The following is a 17,582-nucleotide window of genomic DNA, read 5'->3' as shown; positions in this document are numbered from 1 at the left end:
AAGCCTATCTAGTCTCTCCTTGTAGCTCAAATTCTTCATCCCAGGCAACATCCTGGTGCATCTCCTCTGTATCACCTCCAGTGCTATCACACCTTCTCCATCTGTATGGCAACATACGACTTTACCTTTGCCGTAAATGCCTTGTGTGTTATCTTATATGGCAGGAAAGATGCTGCCTAAGTTTGTTTTCCTACAACTGGAAATGGCTGAGTTATCTGTTAGCTTTCGAGATCTAGGGATGCAAGGTAACCTTCTGGGGAGGAGTTCTCTAAAAATGGAAAAAAAAACAAACACGCAGGGAAGTAGAAAATTTGAACTGCAAAAGTATGGATGGATGTTAAAATAATCTATGTGACCAGGCGGAGTTGATGAACCATTCAATTCACATTTCAAGGTAATTACAAGCAGAGTGCAGCTGAAGTATCATTTCATGGAAATAAATCTAAACACCAACAGTGACTACTACTTTAAAACAGCTTATTTTTAGTATACTCACAATCACCATCTACAGTAACTGTCAATAGCCTTTAATAAGATAATGTATAATTTACCGCTGTCCACACATTGGATTTTGTGTAATTACTGCCTTGGGTTTAAATTCAAGAGGAAAATATTGTTCAAAAGTTGCATTTTTGCAAAGAAAAATGACATTTTGAAAGCAATCTCATAATGGGACTTTGCCTTCATAAAGATGAGGCAATATTAAAAGATAATTGATATTAAATATGACAGGGTTACAACTCTGCTTTAAATGAAGGACAGAGATAACTGAAAAGGCCAAGAGTTTAAAAAGGCAGATTACTTACCCAGTAGGGTCTTGTTTCACTGAACAGCAAGCATTCCCATCACAATGGTGGAGTGTAGCTGCCTTGATAGGCCTGGGCCAAGCACACACATGATAATGAAGTTGGATGGCACAGTGGTTAGCACTGCTGTCTCACAATGCCAGGGATCCGGGTTCGATTCCAGCTTTGGATGACTATCTGTATGGAGGTTGTACATTCTCTCCGTGACTGCACCTCCAGGTGCCCCGATTTCCTCCCACAGTCCAAAGATGTGTAGGTTAGGTGGGTTAGCCATACTAAATTGCTCCTTAGTGTCCAAAAGATGTATAGGTTAGGTGGATTAGCCATGGTAAATGTGCAGAGTTAGGGGATAGAGCAAGGGGGCCTAATTAAGATGCTCTTTCAGAGATTTGGTGCAGGCTTGATGGACCGAATGGCCACTTTCTACACTCTAAGGATTCTATTGTTCTATGTTATAGAAAGGTAGAGCCTGCCTGTGTTTTTACATTAAGCGAGAGTATACGTGTCTTTGTGCAGTGACTTGAACTACTTAATAGCCCATCTCTCTTGCCCAAAATTATATTCCATGCAAGGTGGCTATGGTTGCCAGATTTATATCCAAGGATGAAAATCCCATCAGGGAAATAATCTATCATCTTTCATCTGCTCCACACACCAGGAGCAGTTCAAAGCATCTCAATGTAAGGATAATAATCTCCAGACATGGACACATCAAATGCTGTATACAGCTGAAGCAGAGGAAATGAAAACCTGTCCCTACTCCTTGTCACAGTTTGTGACAAATGAGCTTTGAGATTAATATCAGGTTATCAGGACAACATTTGTTCTGGTGGTTTGAAGTTTTTGAACTATCCATGGGTTCAGGGAAATGCATTCGAAAATCCACATGGCCAATGGAAGAAGAGGAGTTTTCAGCCTCTAGTCTGGAGACATGAACTTAGCCCTCAATTAAAAACAAAGGTGCCCATGGTTATTCACCATCTCCAGTTGCTCCAAACTTGTTCCTGGTAGATGCCTTCATGCATTGAAATGAATTTTGAACTGATAGGAGCATCTTCCAATAAAAGAAAAAATAATTTTGCATTCCATATATTTAGTACATTCCAAAGCTGTTCAAAACCAAAGTACCATTGAAGTATAATAACCTTTGCCATGCAGATCATTGTCTTGCAAATATTATCTGATCATTTACCTGATTGATCTTTTTGTGCTATTCTTTGAAATAAACATCGGCCTGGACACCAGAAGATCATCTTTGCTCTTATTCAAATAGTACTATGTGAGCTTTAACACTTATCTGAAAGGCTGTTTAGCATCTCGCTCGCCTGCTATGATATACTGGACCACCACAGTGTTATCTACGTACACACATACTCACTTGCCCCGTACTTGGGTCTGGAACTCTCGGGTCGCAGATTTGTTAGTTATCTGTCTCTCAATCGCTTATCTAGAGCTCTATCCAATTGGTCAGGAACAAATCTGTTATTGTTACGGAGGTTTTACTGTCGTGCATTGACACCTTCAGGCCAACTCAACATGTGGGACAGAGATTGATTCTTATGAGTTGGAAAGATAATCTTTAAGGAGTTATAATTCTGTGGTTTGTGGGGAATGCAGAATAAACAATTACTTCTTCTTCTCGTTCCATTTTAATACCCCATCTCTTGCCAGGCAGAATGAGAGAGCACTTTCTCCTTCTGGTCTCCTCAAAGTCATTCCTTAATTTAACAAAATAAAATTCCAACCTTTTTTCCCTCTCTTCTGAAAGCTGGAGTACAATATCAAGTGGTTTTCACACTAAAGCCACAACAGTGAATAGGAACATATTAGTGAATTGTAGAGCACATTGGAACTGAGCCAGCCATAGCCTATCACAAAGCTGACAAAAACACTCCTTCCAGCAGGAACTCCCTCATGTTGATCCACCAGAAGGAACTCTTCGGTTATCGGCAACAAAATAAAACAAAACTCACTCTAACTTATAAATCAAAGAAAAAGGTTTAATAAAGAAACTTCATTACTCCAACATTTGAGGCCACACTTTGGGTATTCCAAGCTTCCACAAAATACAGCAGCTTTTTATTTATACTGCAGCTGCAGTCAGCTGCCCATCTCATTATTCTGTCATTTGGATCAGCTGACCATTATAGCAGGTTACCATTGGATCTATTGTAATGTTATTATTGGTTGCATTCTAACCTCCTTAGTTTGTGGACACAACTGAATTGAACCTGCTCACCACAGACCAAGGAACTGAATAAAATTTGGACCCATAATCCTTGGTCTATCTGACTTGGCACCACAACTGGAGGTACATTCCCCTTTTCTCTCCCCATTTAAATTAGTTCTCATTAGTTTTGGTAAAGAACATTTCCCCGAATGCACTGCATGAATCCAGGAATGTGCAATACATGGAATTAGAAGCTCAAGTCTAGACCCTAAGCACCATAGCAAGTAAACAATCTGCCACAGTAGCTTGTCCAATAAGATGGTATTCCAGATGTTATGAGAAATGCGCAAAGTTCCTTTCCTTTCTCTCCAATCAAAGGTTATAAGTTTCAAATATTACTCAGAGAAACATAAGCTGACAGCAGCTTCAACCTGCCAGCTATACAAGAGAGCAGGTGGCAACAGTAAATTAGTAAACACATTCACAGAATATTTTTAATACAAGAATAGTAATAAATGTGATACTGTCAGTGCTGTCCACATCCTGCAAGGAAAAAAATTCAAATCATCAGCTGCAGGACACAATGCTTCAGAGCTGGCAACTTGCAATCTCAGTTTACTCTTAACTCCTACACCTCAAGATATACTTTCACGAGCTAAAAGCATGTGAATTTTAAAATGCAAAATGTATGAAACACTGGTTTGGCCTTGGTTGGAGTATCGGGTCCAATTCTGTGCACCACACTTTAGAAAAGGTGTAAAAGGGTTAAAGAGGGTACAGGAAGGATTCCTGAGAATCAACCCGGGCATGCAAAATTTCAGTCCAGTAAGACGATTGGAGAAATGGGGACTGTGCTCCTTTGGAGAAGAGAAGGTTGAGAGAAGATTTGGCGGAACAATGCAAAATCATGAGGGGCTGGATAGAATAGAAAGGAAGAAACTGTTCCCGTTGGTGGAAGGATTGAGAACCAGAGGATACTAATTTAAGGTGAGTGATAAAAGAAGTGATGGCGACGTGAGGAAAAACCTTCTCACACCGAGTTTTTTTTAAATTGCTACACACCAGCCATAAATATTGAAGTAACACAGAGTTAGTTCATATGGCTGGCACCTCAACACTAGACTCTCAAATCACATCACCAGCATATCACTTCAGCTTGGGTAGTGTTGTCCATCTTCTGGGCCAGCTGACGGGGAGAACACCAAACAAAAAGACAAGCATTTTATGTAAGACATAACAAGGTGAGACACCACAAGACCTCATTCACCCTGTGGCCAGTTATGGAATGGTTTTAATAAGCAAGTTATTAACTCAGTCCAATCAACCAGCCCAAATGGACTTGAGTGATGAGCAGCAATCTGCAGAGCAGGAGCCATAAAGAGGATACTCACTTCCCCTGCACCTCAAAAAAAAATGCAAATTATTCAAGTTTTTTTAAAAAAAGATGTGTAACAGTAGGAAGACAGATCCAGAACTAAGAATCACTGTAATACAAAGTTGTCAGGTGTGATGCTGACAACTTATCATACAGGTTTGAAACATGCATGTTGCAGAATTTAAATGGCAGAGTCATAATATTGTACATCATACTCTAAATGTATGAACAGTGCTACAATAATGCACTATTTAAGCCAGTTAATAATTGATCAACTGCAATAAGCTGATAATGAAGGGCCATTAATTTCATCTTTATTTGCATTCGCTTTCACAACAGCATACAAGTGTTGTCTAGGGTTTAACTTCACATTACTAATGCATACATCAAAACAAAAAAACAAGAACATGCTTTTTGGGAAACGAGCTGTTTTGTACTCTTGAGATGGCGATGATTATGGATGGACACTCAATTATGTATTTTAGTACTAGAATTACACAAAGACTACGATAAGATGAAGACAACAACACGTGATGTGTGGCAAGCATATTCTAACAAACCACAACAACAAACGGAAACCAAATCAGGAACACAAGTACAGCACTGAAGGACAGCTCTACCCTATTTCTAATTCTGGATATGCTGAAGGATTACTCACCATTATAGTTAGATTTTGTATCTAGTTGAACAAAGGTTCTGTCAGTAATTGCGTGCAGCTCAGTTGGATGTTTGGGTAACAGGGCGGTGCCATTGTGCTTTGCTTCTTCGCAGCCGTGCCTAGGAAATTCCTTTGCATCACTTCCTGTGGTAGACATAAAGTTCTGTTGCAACCATTTCTTCCAATTATTGTTGTAATAGTAAATGCATTCAAAGCGCAAAGGATAAAAGAGAAAACAATTTCAGAATTTGGTACATCCAAGTTTGCTTTGTTAGTGCTGAAGAAAGCAAGTGATGCATACGAACTTCCTGAGCACCGTTCTCAATATCAGTGGCATAAATGCTTTCACCCAGGTGTCCAAAAGTCCAACTGAACTGTCCTTAATTTTTAGCACTGCCAGCTTTGCTTAGCTATACATTATAAAAATCCAAAACTTTATGTAATATAATCAACGTTTCACTTTATCCACAATCATCATTCAGGTAGACTTGTCCTTTTTGACCTTTAGAGACAAGTTTCTAACTGCGTTATTTACCTTAGTTGTACCAAACAAAAATTGAAAGTTTTTTTTTAAAGCCCTATCATCACCAGAAATGTCAATCTATGAACTATATCAACAAAAATATGCAAGCACTCATCAGCCCAATACACTGTACTTGGACACAACAAAGGCACTTCTGGCCCAGTTAATCTTTCAAAGTCTTCCTCATGAATATCCAGGTACTTGTGCCAAAGTTGGGAAAGCAGTCCTACAGGCTAGCAACAGTCAAGTATAGTCATCCTCACAAAATCATACCTTTCAGCCAATGTCACAGTCTCCTCCATCAACATTCTTACATATGTCACATCACATCCCACTGACAGCTCAGAACCACCAAAAATGAGCATAAGAAGTAGGAGTTGGAGCGGAGCATGGGGCCCAATTAAGCATACTCTGCCAATACAATAAAATCACAGTCAATCCTGGCAGCACAGTATTATACACAAAGGATGGAGTGGCCCTGGGTGTCCTCAACATTAACTCCAGATCTCATGGCATCAGATCCAATCAGGTGACGAAGAGGGAGTCCCCTTGAAAGCTTGTGAGTTTACTATCAAATAAATCGGTTGGACTAAAACCTGGTGTTGTCAGACTTTTTACTGTGTTTACCCCAGTCCAACGCCGGCACATCCACACAAAGGACATAGCAGTCAGGAGGGGTGACTTTCACAGCCATTGGCAGAGCTAGCAAGCAGTGGGTCCTTGCTATACAGGGAGCGCAGTGAAGGTTTACCAGGTTGATTCCTGGGATGGCGGATCTGTCACATGAGGAGAGACTAAGTTGGTTAGAATCATAGAATCCCAACAATGCAGAAGGCAGCCATTCAGCCCATCAAGTCTGCACCAATGACAATCCCATCCAGGCCCTGTCTCTGTGGCCCCGTGTATTTACCCCATTAGTCTCCCTGACACTAAGCAGCAATTTTAACGTGACCAATCAACTTAATGTACACCACTACCCCCACCCCCCACCTCACCTGTGGTCTTTTGCTGCTGCTCTTCATTCTCCAAATGTTTGTTTAAAAAAAATTCCAATGAAATAAATTTACACTGTAATTACGCAGCTGATGGAAACCCATGCAGACACAGGGAGAGATAGGATTATATTCACTGGAGTTTGAGAGAGAGGGGATGTAACAGAAACATAATATTCTAAAAGGGTTAGACTAGGTAGATTCGGAAAGAATGTTTCCAATGGTGGCGGGGGAAACTAGGGGCCATAGTTTGAGGATAAGGGGTAGACCCTTTAGAACTGAGGTGAGCAGAGATTTCTTCACCCAGAGAATGGTGAATCTGTGGAATTCACTACCACAGAATTTAGCTGAGGCTAAAATGATGTCTGATTTCAAGCAGAAATTAAATATAGCTCTTGGGGCTAAAGGGATCAAGGGATATGGGGGGGGGGTGGGGAGATCAGGATATTGAATTCAATGATCAGCCATAATCAAAATGAATGGCAGAGCAGGCTCAAAAAGGCCGAATGACCTATTTCTGCTTCTAGTTTCTATGTTCTGTTTCAGAAGTCTGCAATATTCAGTAATAACCTGCATGGAGAAGCACAAACTTCTGAGGCACTGCAGATAGCTCCAAGAAAGACACCTTTGAGCTGTACATCCCATCCATTGGGTATCACCCCTTATGAGCAGCCCCCCTCACCTGTGATCTCACCTGCTGCTGCTCTTCATTCTCCAAATGTTTGTTTAAAAAAAATCCAACAATGAAATAAATTTACACTGTAATTACAAACCCAAATGTAGCTGCAAAAAAAAGTTGAGAAGTTAAAAATTAAAGATCGTGATCCTCTATCTAAATTAAATGAAAAAAATCTCAGATACTCTAAATCAATTAACTATGTTATTCCAAATCTTCAACCTCCATAATAGCTTTTAGGGAGAATTCGCCAATTCTCCCCCTTAATTTTGTATTTTCAGAAACTGCAGCTAAAAGCTGCCAATTTACAGACATCGTAAGAAGGCCCACCTAAGAACTCATTAAAAATTCAATAAGCAAATCCAAAAAACAAAGAGCACTTTACATATTTTAAGAGAAACGTGATTAGACTTCTACTGATCCATTAATGTACCAAAACATTCACACAGACTCGTGGGTCCATGCCAACAATTCCTTACATGGCGAAGCTACAGCAATGCCCCAGTGAAGACACTGAGCAGAATGAGGCAGTCAAGGACCCAACAAGCCAACCCAGTTCATAGTCTCATTCTGCTGTGTATCATGAGACCCAAGTATCAGTGCAGATAGCTGCTGGGCTCTTTGCATTAACCACATACTTACATGCATGCTTTGATATGGCTCCTTAGTTTGATTACAGTTCACTCATTTGTTTTTGCCCTATATGCACATAACTTTGTATTCCTACAGCTGCTTTGCCCAACTACAATTCCTCCATGAGGGATTTATGGATAATCTAGAGCACCAATCTACCAAATGAGAATGTTCAAAAAGGCATATTTATTGAGAATTGGAAAACCTGACATGAAACTGTATCAAATCATCCTTGAGCTCTCCCAAAATGCACAAGCTTGACATGGTTTCTCAGCAACCTCATTGGTTGTTTCATTTGATAGTGTACGTTATCAGAACACTGAAATTGCCCACTATGAAATCAGACTAAGAATCCACCAGAGAGTGCTTGCTATGAGTTGGAAGCAAGAGCATGCAACCAAGAGAGAAAAATCATGCCTATAGCTTGCATAATGCAGAAATGTTCAACATGCTGCTCAATCCAGCAAATGAAAGAGACAGTAGTGCACTGCTAATGTCACTAGACCATCAATCCAGAGGCTCAGGCTAATGCTCTCAATCACAGGTTCAAATCCCACCAATAGCTTTGGAATTGAAAGCTAGTCTCAGAAATGCTTCTTGTATATTTATTATGTGCTTGCACCATATATAAATAATTTGGAGGAAAATATAACTGGTTTGATTAGTAAGTTTGCAGATGACACAAAGGTTGGTGGATTTGCGGATAGTGATGAGGACCATTAGAGGACACAGCAGGATAGAGATCGGTTGGAGACTTGGACGCAGAGATGGCAGATGGAGTTTAATCTGGACAAATGTGAGATAATGCATCTTGGAAGGTCTAATAAAGATAGGAAATATACAGTAAATGGCAGAACCTTTAAGAGTATTGATAGGCAAAGGGGTCTGGGTGTATAGGTATACAGGTCACTGAAAGTGGTATCGCAGGTGGAGAAGGTAGTTAAGAAGACATACGGCATGCTTGCCTTCATCGAGTGGGGCGTAGAGTTTAAAAATTGGCAAGTTGTGTCGCAGCTTTATAGAACCTTAGTTAGACTGCACTTGGAATATAGTGCTCAATTCTGGTCACCACATTACCAGAAGAATGTGGAGGCTTTGGAGAGGGTACAGAAAAGGATGTTGTCTGGTATGGAGGGCATCTGCTATGAGGAGATGTTGGAGAAACTTGGTTTGTTCTCACTGGAATGACGGAGGTTGAGGGGCGACCTGATGAGAGTTTACAAGATTATGGCGGGCATGGACAGAGTGGATAGTCACAAGCTTTTCCTCAGGGTGGAAGGGTCAATTACGAGGGGGCATAAGTTTAAGGTGCGAGGGACAAGGTTTAAAGGAGATCTACAAGGCAAGTTTATTACACAGAGGGTGTTGGGTGCGCAGAACTTACTGCCTGGGGAGGTAGTGGAAGCAGATACGATGGTGACTTTTAAGGGGCGTCTTAGCAAATACATGACTAGGATGGGAATAGAGGGATATGGTCCCCAGAAGGATAGGGCATTTTAGTTCAGTTGGGCAGCATGATTGGTGCAAACTTGGAGGGCCACAGAGCCTGTTCCTTTGTTGTAATTTTCTTTGTTCTTTGTAATGGTGACAATAAAACTATGGTCAGCCCTCATAGAAATCCACCTGGTTCAATAATGTCCTTTAGAAAAGGAAATCTGCCATCCTTGCCTAATCTAGCCTGCATGTGACTCCAGACACGCCAGCGACGTGGTTGACCAACCACCTCATGAAATAGCCAGGTCAGTTCAAGGACAATTAGGGATGGGTAACAAATGCTAGCCTTGCCAGTGCTACTGTGGAAGAATTTAAAAATAAAGTACAGGTGGATGTCTGTGACACGAATGTGGAAGTTGACATGATCAGAGGACAGCATACGATGATGAACAGGGGGAGTGGATGCTGAATTCTGTTCCTTGCACCCATTCCATCAATTTATGACTGCTTTAAAGCAAAAGCATGGATGAACATTGGAAAGTGCAGCAAGATCTTTAAACTTCACTGCTTACTGATTTACAGGTGTTAAAAAAGGCATAAGGAAATAAAGGTGAAAAATCAGAACCATGCAAAAACAGTGAGCATAACAGGACTCTACAATGAAGCTATGACATAGAAACTTATTTCATGGTCAAGAAATATGCCACCACTTTTTCCCCATTACATAAGAACAGATTAGTCACGATTTAGGAAGTTATACTGGATTGAAATAATTATTTGGAACATTTTGAGGGTCAGGGTTTGGAAGGAAAGGTTAAGAATCCTGTGCACCCAATGAAGGAAAGCAGAATGGGGACAGTTACTACCTTGCGGTTGAGTAATTTGTGGTCTATGGGCATAGTTAATGGAAAAGAGAGAGAACATTGTCCAGGTTAAGAACAAGAATGACTACCTAACAAGTCTTAAACTGAGAGCATGGAAATATATGATTGGAACATAATGGTTCCAAGTGAAGGGGCTGAATGGCATGATCATTTAACTTTAGGAGGCAAATGTCTACCACAGTGTAAAGCTGTGCAAGTTTTACTGAAAAAGCATATTCTTATTAACTCATGGATGTGAGTGCTATCTGAAAGGCCAGCATTGATCAGCCACCCATTAATTGCCCTTGAGACAATTGTACGGCTTGCCAGGGCTTGATAAGATAGGGCTGTTCAGTGTTAACTCTAGGTCTGCACTTGCATATCGGCCAGGCCAGGTAAGCATGGCAGATTTTCTTCTCTAAAAGAATATCAGAGAACCAAATGAATGCTTTAAGACATTGCGGTCATTTCATTTTCACCATTACTGATGCTATTTTTATTTCAGACTGATTTCAATAGCTGAGTTTAAAACTGGCTTGGTGAGAAATGAAATTATCAACAGCATTGTCCAGGCTTCAGGCTTACAAGTCCCAGAATATAATCATTACACTATCACAATTAATATGTACATGCTGGTAGAACCATCACCCCTCCAAAGAATGCTTGTCTAAGTTTGATTTGTCCACATAACCAAGAATGACCATTTAATGTAGGGCCAATGGAAAGTTGCATTGTTGGGAGGAGTCATATTTCATGCTAAAATACTGAACTAAGGCCCCCGTTTTCCCCCTCAGGTGAACGCAAAAGATCACACAACACAATTCAAACAGGAAGGTAGTTCTTTCGGCATCCTAGCCGACATTTATCCCATAGCCAATATGACCTAAAGCAGATTATTAAGTGCTTAAGTAAAATCTGTGTGCAAATTATAAGTGTGTCCGCTCACACTCCATGGTACCTGCATTTTAAATTATATTTCGTTAGTTACCAAGTGCTCCGGAGCAGATTGCAGTTGCCAAAATATTAATGCATGTTCTTTGTTCAATTAGGGGCTGCGCCTAAAAAACAGAAGAGGTGGATAAAAAGCCTCCGACACACTAGAAAAGGATCAAAGGAAAGCAGAATGGGGACAGCTGCTACTTTGTGGTTGAATAATTTGTGGTCTATAGGCATAGTTGATGGAAAAGAGAGGACATTGAACAGGTTAAGAACAAGAATGACTACCTAACAAGCATTAACCTGAGGATAAGGATAAGGATATACTGTTGGAACATAATGGGTTAGACTTTTGTGGGAAGTGAAAGGGCTGAAAGGCATGATCATTTAAGCTTTAGAACGCAAATGTCTCCCATAGTGTAAAGCTGGACATGTTTTAGTGAAAAAGCTTTCAAAATTTGCAACACTATCCTATTGCAAGGGAAGCAGTAATAAAGAAAACTAGGGAACTGGAGCACAATTAATGAAATCCATTCAATCCATCATACACTATTCAGCTTACCGTTCCAAGGAGATGTAACAGCGTATTAGAAATTCATTTAAGGGTAGTGAAGTGGAACATCATATTGTATCACCAATATGTTCATCAAAAGTAGGTTTGATTTCCCCCAGCAATTTCAACAACACTGCTGCAGGAGAAAGAAATTGAAGGAGGCGTTTGAACTCGTTGATATCAGAGACAGATTGAGAGGTGGAGAAAGGATGGGAAAGTTGGAGGGACCCCAAAACGGATCAAAAGAGTAGCTGGAAAGGTGAATTGTGTTGACAAGTTGTTTGCTCATAGGTTCATAAGCTAGAGGAGGATTAGGTCATTTGGCCCATCGAGTCTGTTCTGCCATTCGATCATGGCTGATATGCTCCTCATCCCCATTTTCCTGCCTTCTCCTCATAAACCTGCAACCCATTACCAACTAAAAATCTGTCCTACTCCTCCTTAAATTTATTCACTGTCCCAGTATCCAGTGCACTTTGGGGGGAGCGAATTCCACAGATTCACTACGCTTTGAGAGAAGAAGTTTCTCTTCAACTCTGTTTTAAATTTGCTACCCTTTATCCTAAGACTGTGGCCTCTCTTCCTAGAATGCTCCACAGGCGGAAGCATCCACTCCATGTCTACTTTATCCATACCTTTTATCATCCTGTATACCTCATTTTGATCTCCCCTCATTCTTCTAATTTCCAGAGAGTATCTAATCTAATCTAATCTCTCTTCATACGACAAACCGTTCATCTTTGGAATCAATCTAGTGAACCTCCCCTGAACTGCCTCCAATGCCACTACACCTTTCGTCAAACAAAGGGACCAAAACTGTGCACAATATTCCAGGTGCGGTCTCACCATTGCTTGTATAGTTGCAACAATACTTCCTTACCTTTACATTCTATTCTTTTAGCTATAAATAACAATATTCCATTCACTTTCTTTATTATCTGCCATACCCACATTCTAGTTTTCTGTGACTCATGAACAAGGACACTCAGATCCCTCTGCACCAGAGCACCCCGAAGTCTTTCCCCATTTAGATAATAAGTAACCTTCCCAATTTTCCAACCAAAATGCATGACCTCACACTTTTCCACGTTAAACTCCATCTGCCATCTTTTGGCCCACTCTTCTAACTTATATGTATATCCATTTGGAGGATTCTTATTTCATGTTACTATCCCACGTATTTTTGTGTCAACTGCAAACTTGACTATAGAATCTTCTATCCCTGTATCTAAGTCATTAATAGAGATTGTAAATAGTTGGGGTCCAAGGACCAACCCCTGTGGCATCCCACTTGTTACTTTTTACCATCCAGAAAAAAAGCATTTATCCCAACTCTGTCTTCTGTCCACGAGCCAATCATCTATCCAAGCTAATAAATTACTCCTAATCCCATGTGATCGAACCTTGTGACTTAACGTTGTGCGGGGCACCTTATCAAACACCTTCTGGAAATCTGGATATACTACATCTACAGGACCCCCATGATCCACTTTGCTTGTTACATCTTCAAAGAACTCTAGCAAATTAGTCAAACATGATTTGCCTTTCATAATACGATGCTGACTCTGATGGATAGCATTTTGGCTTTCCAAGCGTCCTGATATTGCAGGCTTGGTAATTGATTCTAACACTTTCCCAACAGCAGATGTTAAACTAACTGGTCTGTAATTTCCCACCTTTTGCCTCCCTCCCTGTTTGGGACAGTTTTACAAAAAGAAATTGGACTGCATGCTCTCTTCATGGGAGTGAAGCAACGTGACAATTTGTGGTGTAATTTAACATTGCACTACATACAATATACGGCACAGAAACAGGCCACTTGGCTCAAACAACCAATGCTGTTGTATCTCCATTCAAGCCTATTAATGTAAGTAATGAAAAAGGGGACAACATAGCGCAGATTACCAAACAACCTGGTGCTGAAAGTCAATTTTCTCTCATCTACATAATATACACAGTGGTCCCCAAAGTATATACTGACCAATGATTTTTATCAGGTACCCAAATAACCCATTTTTTAAAGCAAGTTGCATCTCGCTTTTGTTTTCTCACCAGATCTTTTATTTTAAATTCAAGGATTCTATCTATTCTACACACTGGAGAAGATCAGCCTTAATTAGACGTCTGCCCAATGAACATGCACCTTATATATCACTCCCCATGCAGTCAAATTAAACCATGCTGTCTCTTCCTGCTTTTCTTCTGTTGAGACATGTATAAGATCAAATCATATTGCCTCACTGTACAAATAACGTAAAAGCATCTGTGGATCACCATGGCCTGGATACGGCAACCAATAGCAAACAAATGTTGAAATTTGCCACATATTGTTTATCAATGCTGGAACAGCAGCCTCTCAAATCTCTGATCTAGTGTGTCACCCTCTGGAATGGATTTGTAACACGCATGAGCACAAGCAACAATAGGGCTCGTCAACCAGATACAGTTTAAACTGGGAAGTATAGAGAGAGTATTTAATTATGTACAGAAAATAAACGAAAGAAGCAAAGAAACATGGGATTGAGAGATGAGAGAGAAGAGCAAGAGAAAGGACAAGTTAAAAATAAATGACTTCATAAAAATCGCCAGTGATAATTATACCCTGGTGGAAAAAGGCTCCACATTTGTAAAATTACATTTTTAGCCCCATTAAGGTTTCTTGGCAGAAATTAAAACTTATCACAATGCTGAAAATTCAATTACATATATATAGATATATATATCTTTATCTGCCCCATATAATTGGTAACCCGATTGTCAAGGTACCACTGATGCATAGCTTGTGGGGGAACAGGAGAAAATCAAATAGCAACTTTTGGATTTTCACTTTTAACTGCGCAAGCATGTATTTTTGGAATTTGCTTTATGATTTATACAATAACATGAATACTCAAAAGCCACCATTATTCCCAGAGCAAAATCTGGGCCAATGTACCACTTAGATCTCTAAAAACTGAAAAACAAGTCTTAACAGATGTTGATAAGTGTAACCTATGATTACATAGGCATATGAATGTAAGTTTTTATTAATTTACACACAAACAATCTAGCTATATTTGTTTATCTACATAGTAAAAATGATTAAGGCTCATAGTTACACTTACAAGGTAAAACACCAAACCATCTACTGCACATGGTAAATGGTGATAAACATCACGGAACTCAAGGATTAATGACACCAGTAACCAGAAAACAAGCCCGGAAACAACCAGCATTCCTGAGGGAGAAAGGAGTCGGCTCCCATCCCAGATTTCCTGGTAGAATGACTTAACTGTTATGAAGCACTCAATCCCTATTTCAAAAGGAAAGAAACGAGGTAAAAAAATTCTAGCTGGCTCAATTTGTTCCTTTTTCCTCTCTCATCACCAAGCAGAAAGAGTTGTGGAAGATACAGTGCCACATCCTTTTTTTTAAAAAAGGCCATAAACAACTCTGATGGCACAGGTAAGGCTGATTAAAACAACAGACTGGCTGAGCGCAATTAATTGACCTCCAACTAAGCTATTACAAAGCCTATTTAGACAATCATTTTCAAAATGTACCGCCTTTCTTAGATTCTTTCTCCAAAAGCTCTATTGAATGCAATGATTCAGCTTTAATGGCAATCCTTATGTTTATGGCTGTGCAGAATCACACTAATATCCCATTCTGGCCAGCAAGATTGTTTACTCATCTTTCAATCATGCCTGGAGATCTCACTGCTTTAACTGACTGGGATTGATTCAACACAAAATTTGAAAGACACAAACTTGTTTCTTTCTTGCACCTTCAATGTAACAAAATGTACTCCAGCCACTTCGTAAGTATGCTGCCAAACAATATCTCTCATGGAGCCAAAGAGATATTAGGTGTCCTCCACTCACTATGCTTCCCTGGAAACATAATTGTGCTTTTAATCAGGGGGCCTCGTGGTAGATTCGCCAAATCATTCTGTTTGCTGCAGTTCACTTGTTGCTGTCTGCTGCAGGTTAAACTGTTGTAATTCTAATCCCAAGTACCACCTGCATCCAACATGCTAACTGACACAGGGTACGATTCGTTCTTAAGATCTAAGTGCTAATGGACAAGTCGGCATATATTGCCCATCACTTGATGACTTTCAGAAGCTGGTGGTACATCTACATCTTGAACTGATGTAGTCTGGTGAGTTAAATTTAACACCTCCCCTCCCCCCATTTAATCCAGTAGTGAAAAGAAGAAAATGTGTGTTCAGGTCAAGCAGTAGACGGCACAGAGATCAAAGTATTTTCATGACCATGCTGCTTTTGTTCTTCTGGATAATAAAGTTTGCATGCTTAAGAAACTGCCTTAGAAACTTTAGCAGCTGGCTTTAATGCCTCGTGTAGATAGGTCACAGGGATGGGGACCTGGGATGTTGACTCTTACTGCAATGAGATTGGAAGACAAGGACATACAAATATTTCTACAATTGTATATGGCTTTGGTGAAACCACACTTGAAGAACTGGACAGTTTTGGTCTCCAGATTTAAGGAAAGGTATATTTACATTGGAAATGGCACAGCAAAGGTTCACTAGATTAATGGGATGAGAGTGTTGTCCTGTGATGAGAGGCTGTGTAAATGTGACCAATATTCTCTGGAATTTTGAAGAATGAGAGGTGATCTCAGTGAAACATTAAAAAGTCTGAAGGCGGTTGACAGAGTTGGACACAGAGATAGCTTCTTATTTTGATTTGATTTATTATTGTCATGTGTTGGATACAGTGAAAAGTATTGTTTCTTGCAAGCTACACAGGCAAAGCATACCATTCAGAGAGTACACTGGAGAGAAGGAAAGGGGAGGCGCAGAGTGTAGTGTTACAGTTATAGCTCGGGTTTAGAGAAAGATCAACTTAATATATGGTAGGTCCATTCAAAAGTCTGATGGCAGCAGAGAAGAAGCTATTCTCAAGTCAGTTGGTACGTGACCTCTGACATTTGTATCTTTTTCTCAACGGAACAAGCTGGAAGAGAGTGGAGTTATAGACTTCAGTAAGGCCTTTGACAAGGTCCCACGTGGGAGGTTAGTTAGGAAGGTTCAGTCGCTAGGTATACATGGAGAGGTAGTAAATTGGATTAGACATAGGCTCAATGCAAGAAGCCAGAGAGTGATGGTGAAGGATTGCTTCTCTGAGTGGAGGCCTGTGACTAGTGGTGTACCACAGGGATCAGTGCTGGGTCCAATGTTGTTTGTCATCTATATCAATGATCTGGATGATAATGTGGTAAACTGGATATGCAAATTTGCTGATGATACAAAGATTGGAGGTGTAGTGGACAGTGAGGAAGGTTTTCAAAGCTTGCAGAGAGATTTGGACCAGCTAGAAAAATGGGCCGAAAAATGGCAGATGGAGTTTAATGCAGACAAGTGAGAGGTATTGCACTTTGGAAGGACAAACCAAGGTAGAACACTGAAGAACGCAGTAGAAGAGGGATCTGGGAATACAGATACATAATTCCCTAAAAGTGGCGTCACAGGTAGATAGGGTTGTAAAGAGTGCTTTTGGAACATTGGCCTTTATAAAAAGCAAAGTACTGAGTATAAGAGTTGGAATGTTATGGGGAGGTTGTATAAGACATTGGAGAGGCTGAATTTAGAGTATTGTGCGCAGTTTTGATCACCTATTTACAGGAAGGATACTAATAAGGTTGAAAGAGTGCAGAGAAGGTTTACAAAGATGTTGCCAGGACTTGAGAAGCTGAGTTACAGAGAAAGGTTGATTAGGTTAGGACTTTATTCCCGGGAGCGTAGAAGAACAAGGGGAGGTTTGATAGAGGTGTATAAAATTATGAAGGGTATAGATAGAGTGAGTGCAAGTAGGCTTTTTCCACTGAGGCTAGGGGAGAGAAAAAAAAAACTAGAGAACATGGGTTGAGGGTGAAGGGGGAAAAGATTAAAGGGAATATTAGGTGGGGGGGGGAGGGGAAGGAGGTCTTCACACAGGGAATGTGGAATGAGCTGC

The 17,582-nt window shown here is 40.2% G+C and overlaps 1 protein-coding gene across 6 annotated transcripts in view; it reads right to left on the bottom strand.

The window, feature by feature from the left end:
- The window catches only part of LOC145358519 (disco-interacting protein 2 homolog C), a 571,331-nt gene that overhangs the window by 414,942 nt on the left and 138,807 nt on the right, over positions 1-17,582 (bottom strand). For 5 of the 6 annotated variants that reach the window (XM_080212647.1, XM_080212672.1, XM_080212655.1 and 2 more), the window contains exon 2: positions 5,010-5,153. The exons of the other annotated variant lie outside the window; for it this stretch is intronic. In XM_080212647.1, the coding sequence (XP_080068773.1) occupies positions 5,010-5,153 (144 nt within the window). The remainder of the gene's footprint in view (positions 1-5,009; positions 5,154-17,582) is intronic. 6 annotated transcript variants of the gene reach the window in all.

This window comes from Carcharhinus amblyrhynchos, chromosome 2 (assembly GCF_965287045.1).
Source record: "Carcharhinus amblyrhynchos chromosome 2, sCarAmb.v2.hapA, whole genome shotgun sequence".
NCBI lineage: Eukaryota > Metazoa > Chordata > Chondrichthyes > Carcharhiniformes > Carcharhinidae > Carcharhinus > Carcharhinus amblyrhynchos.
This window is presented reverse-complemented; position numbering and strand designations above follow the sequence as displayed.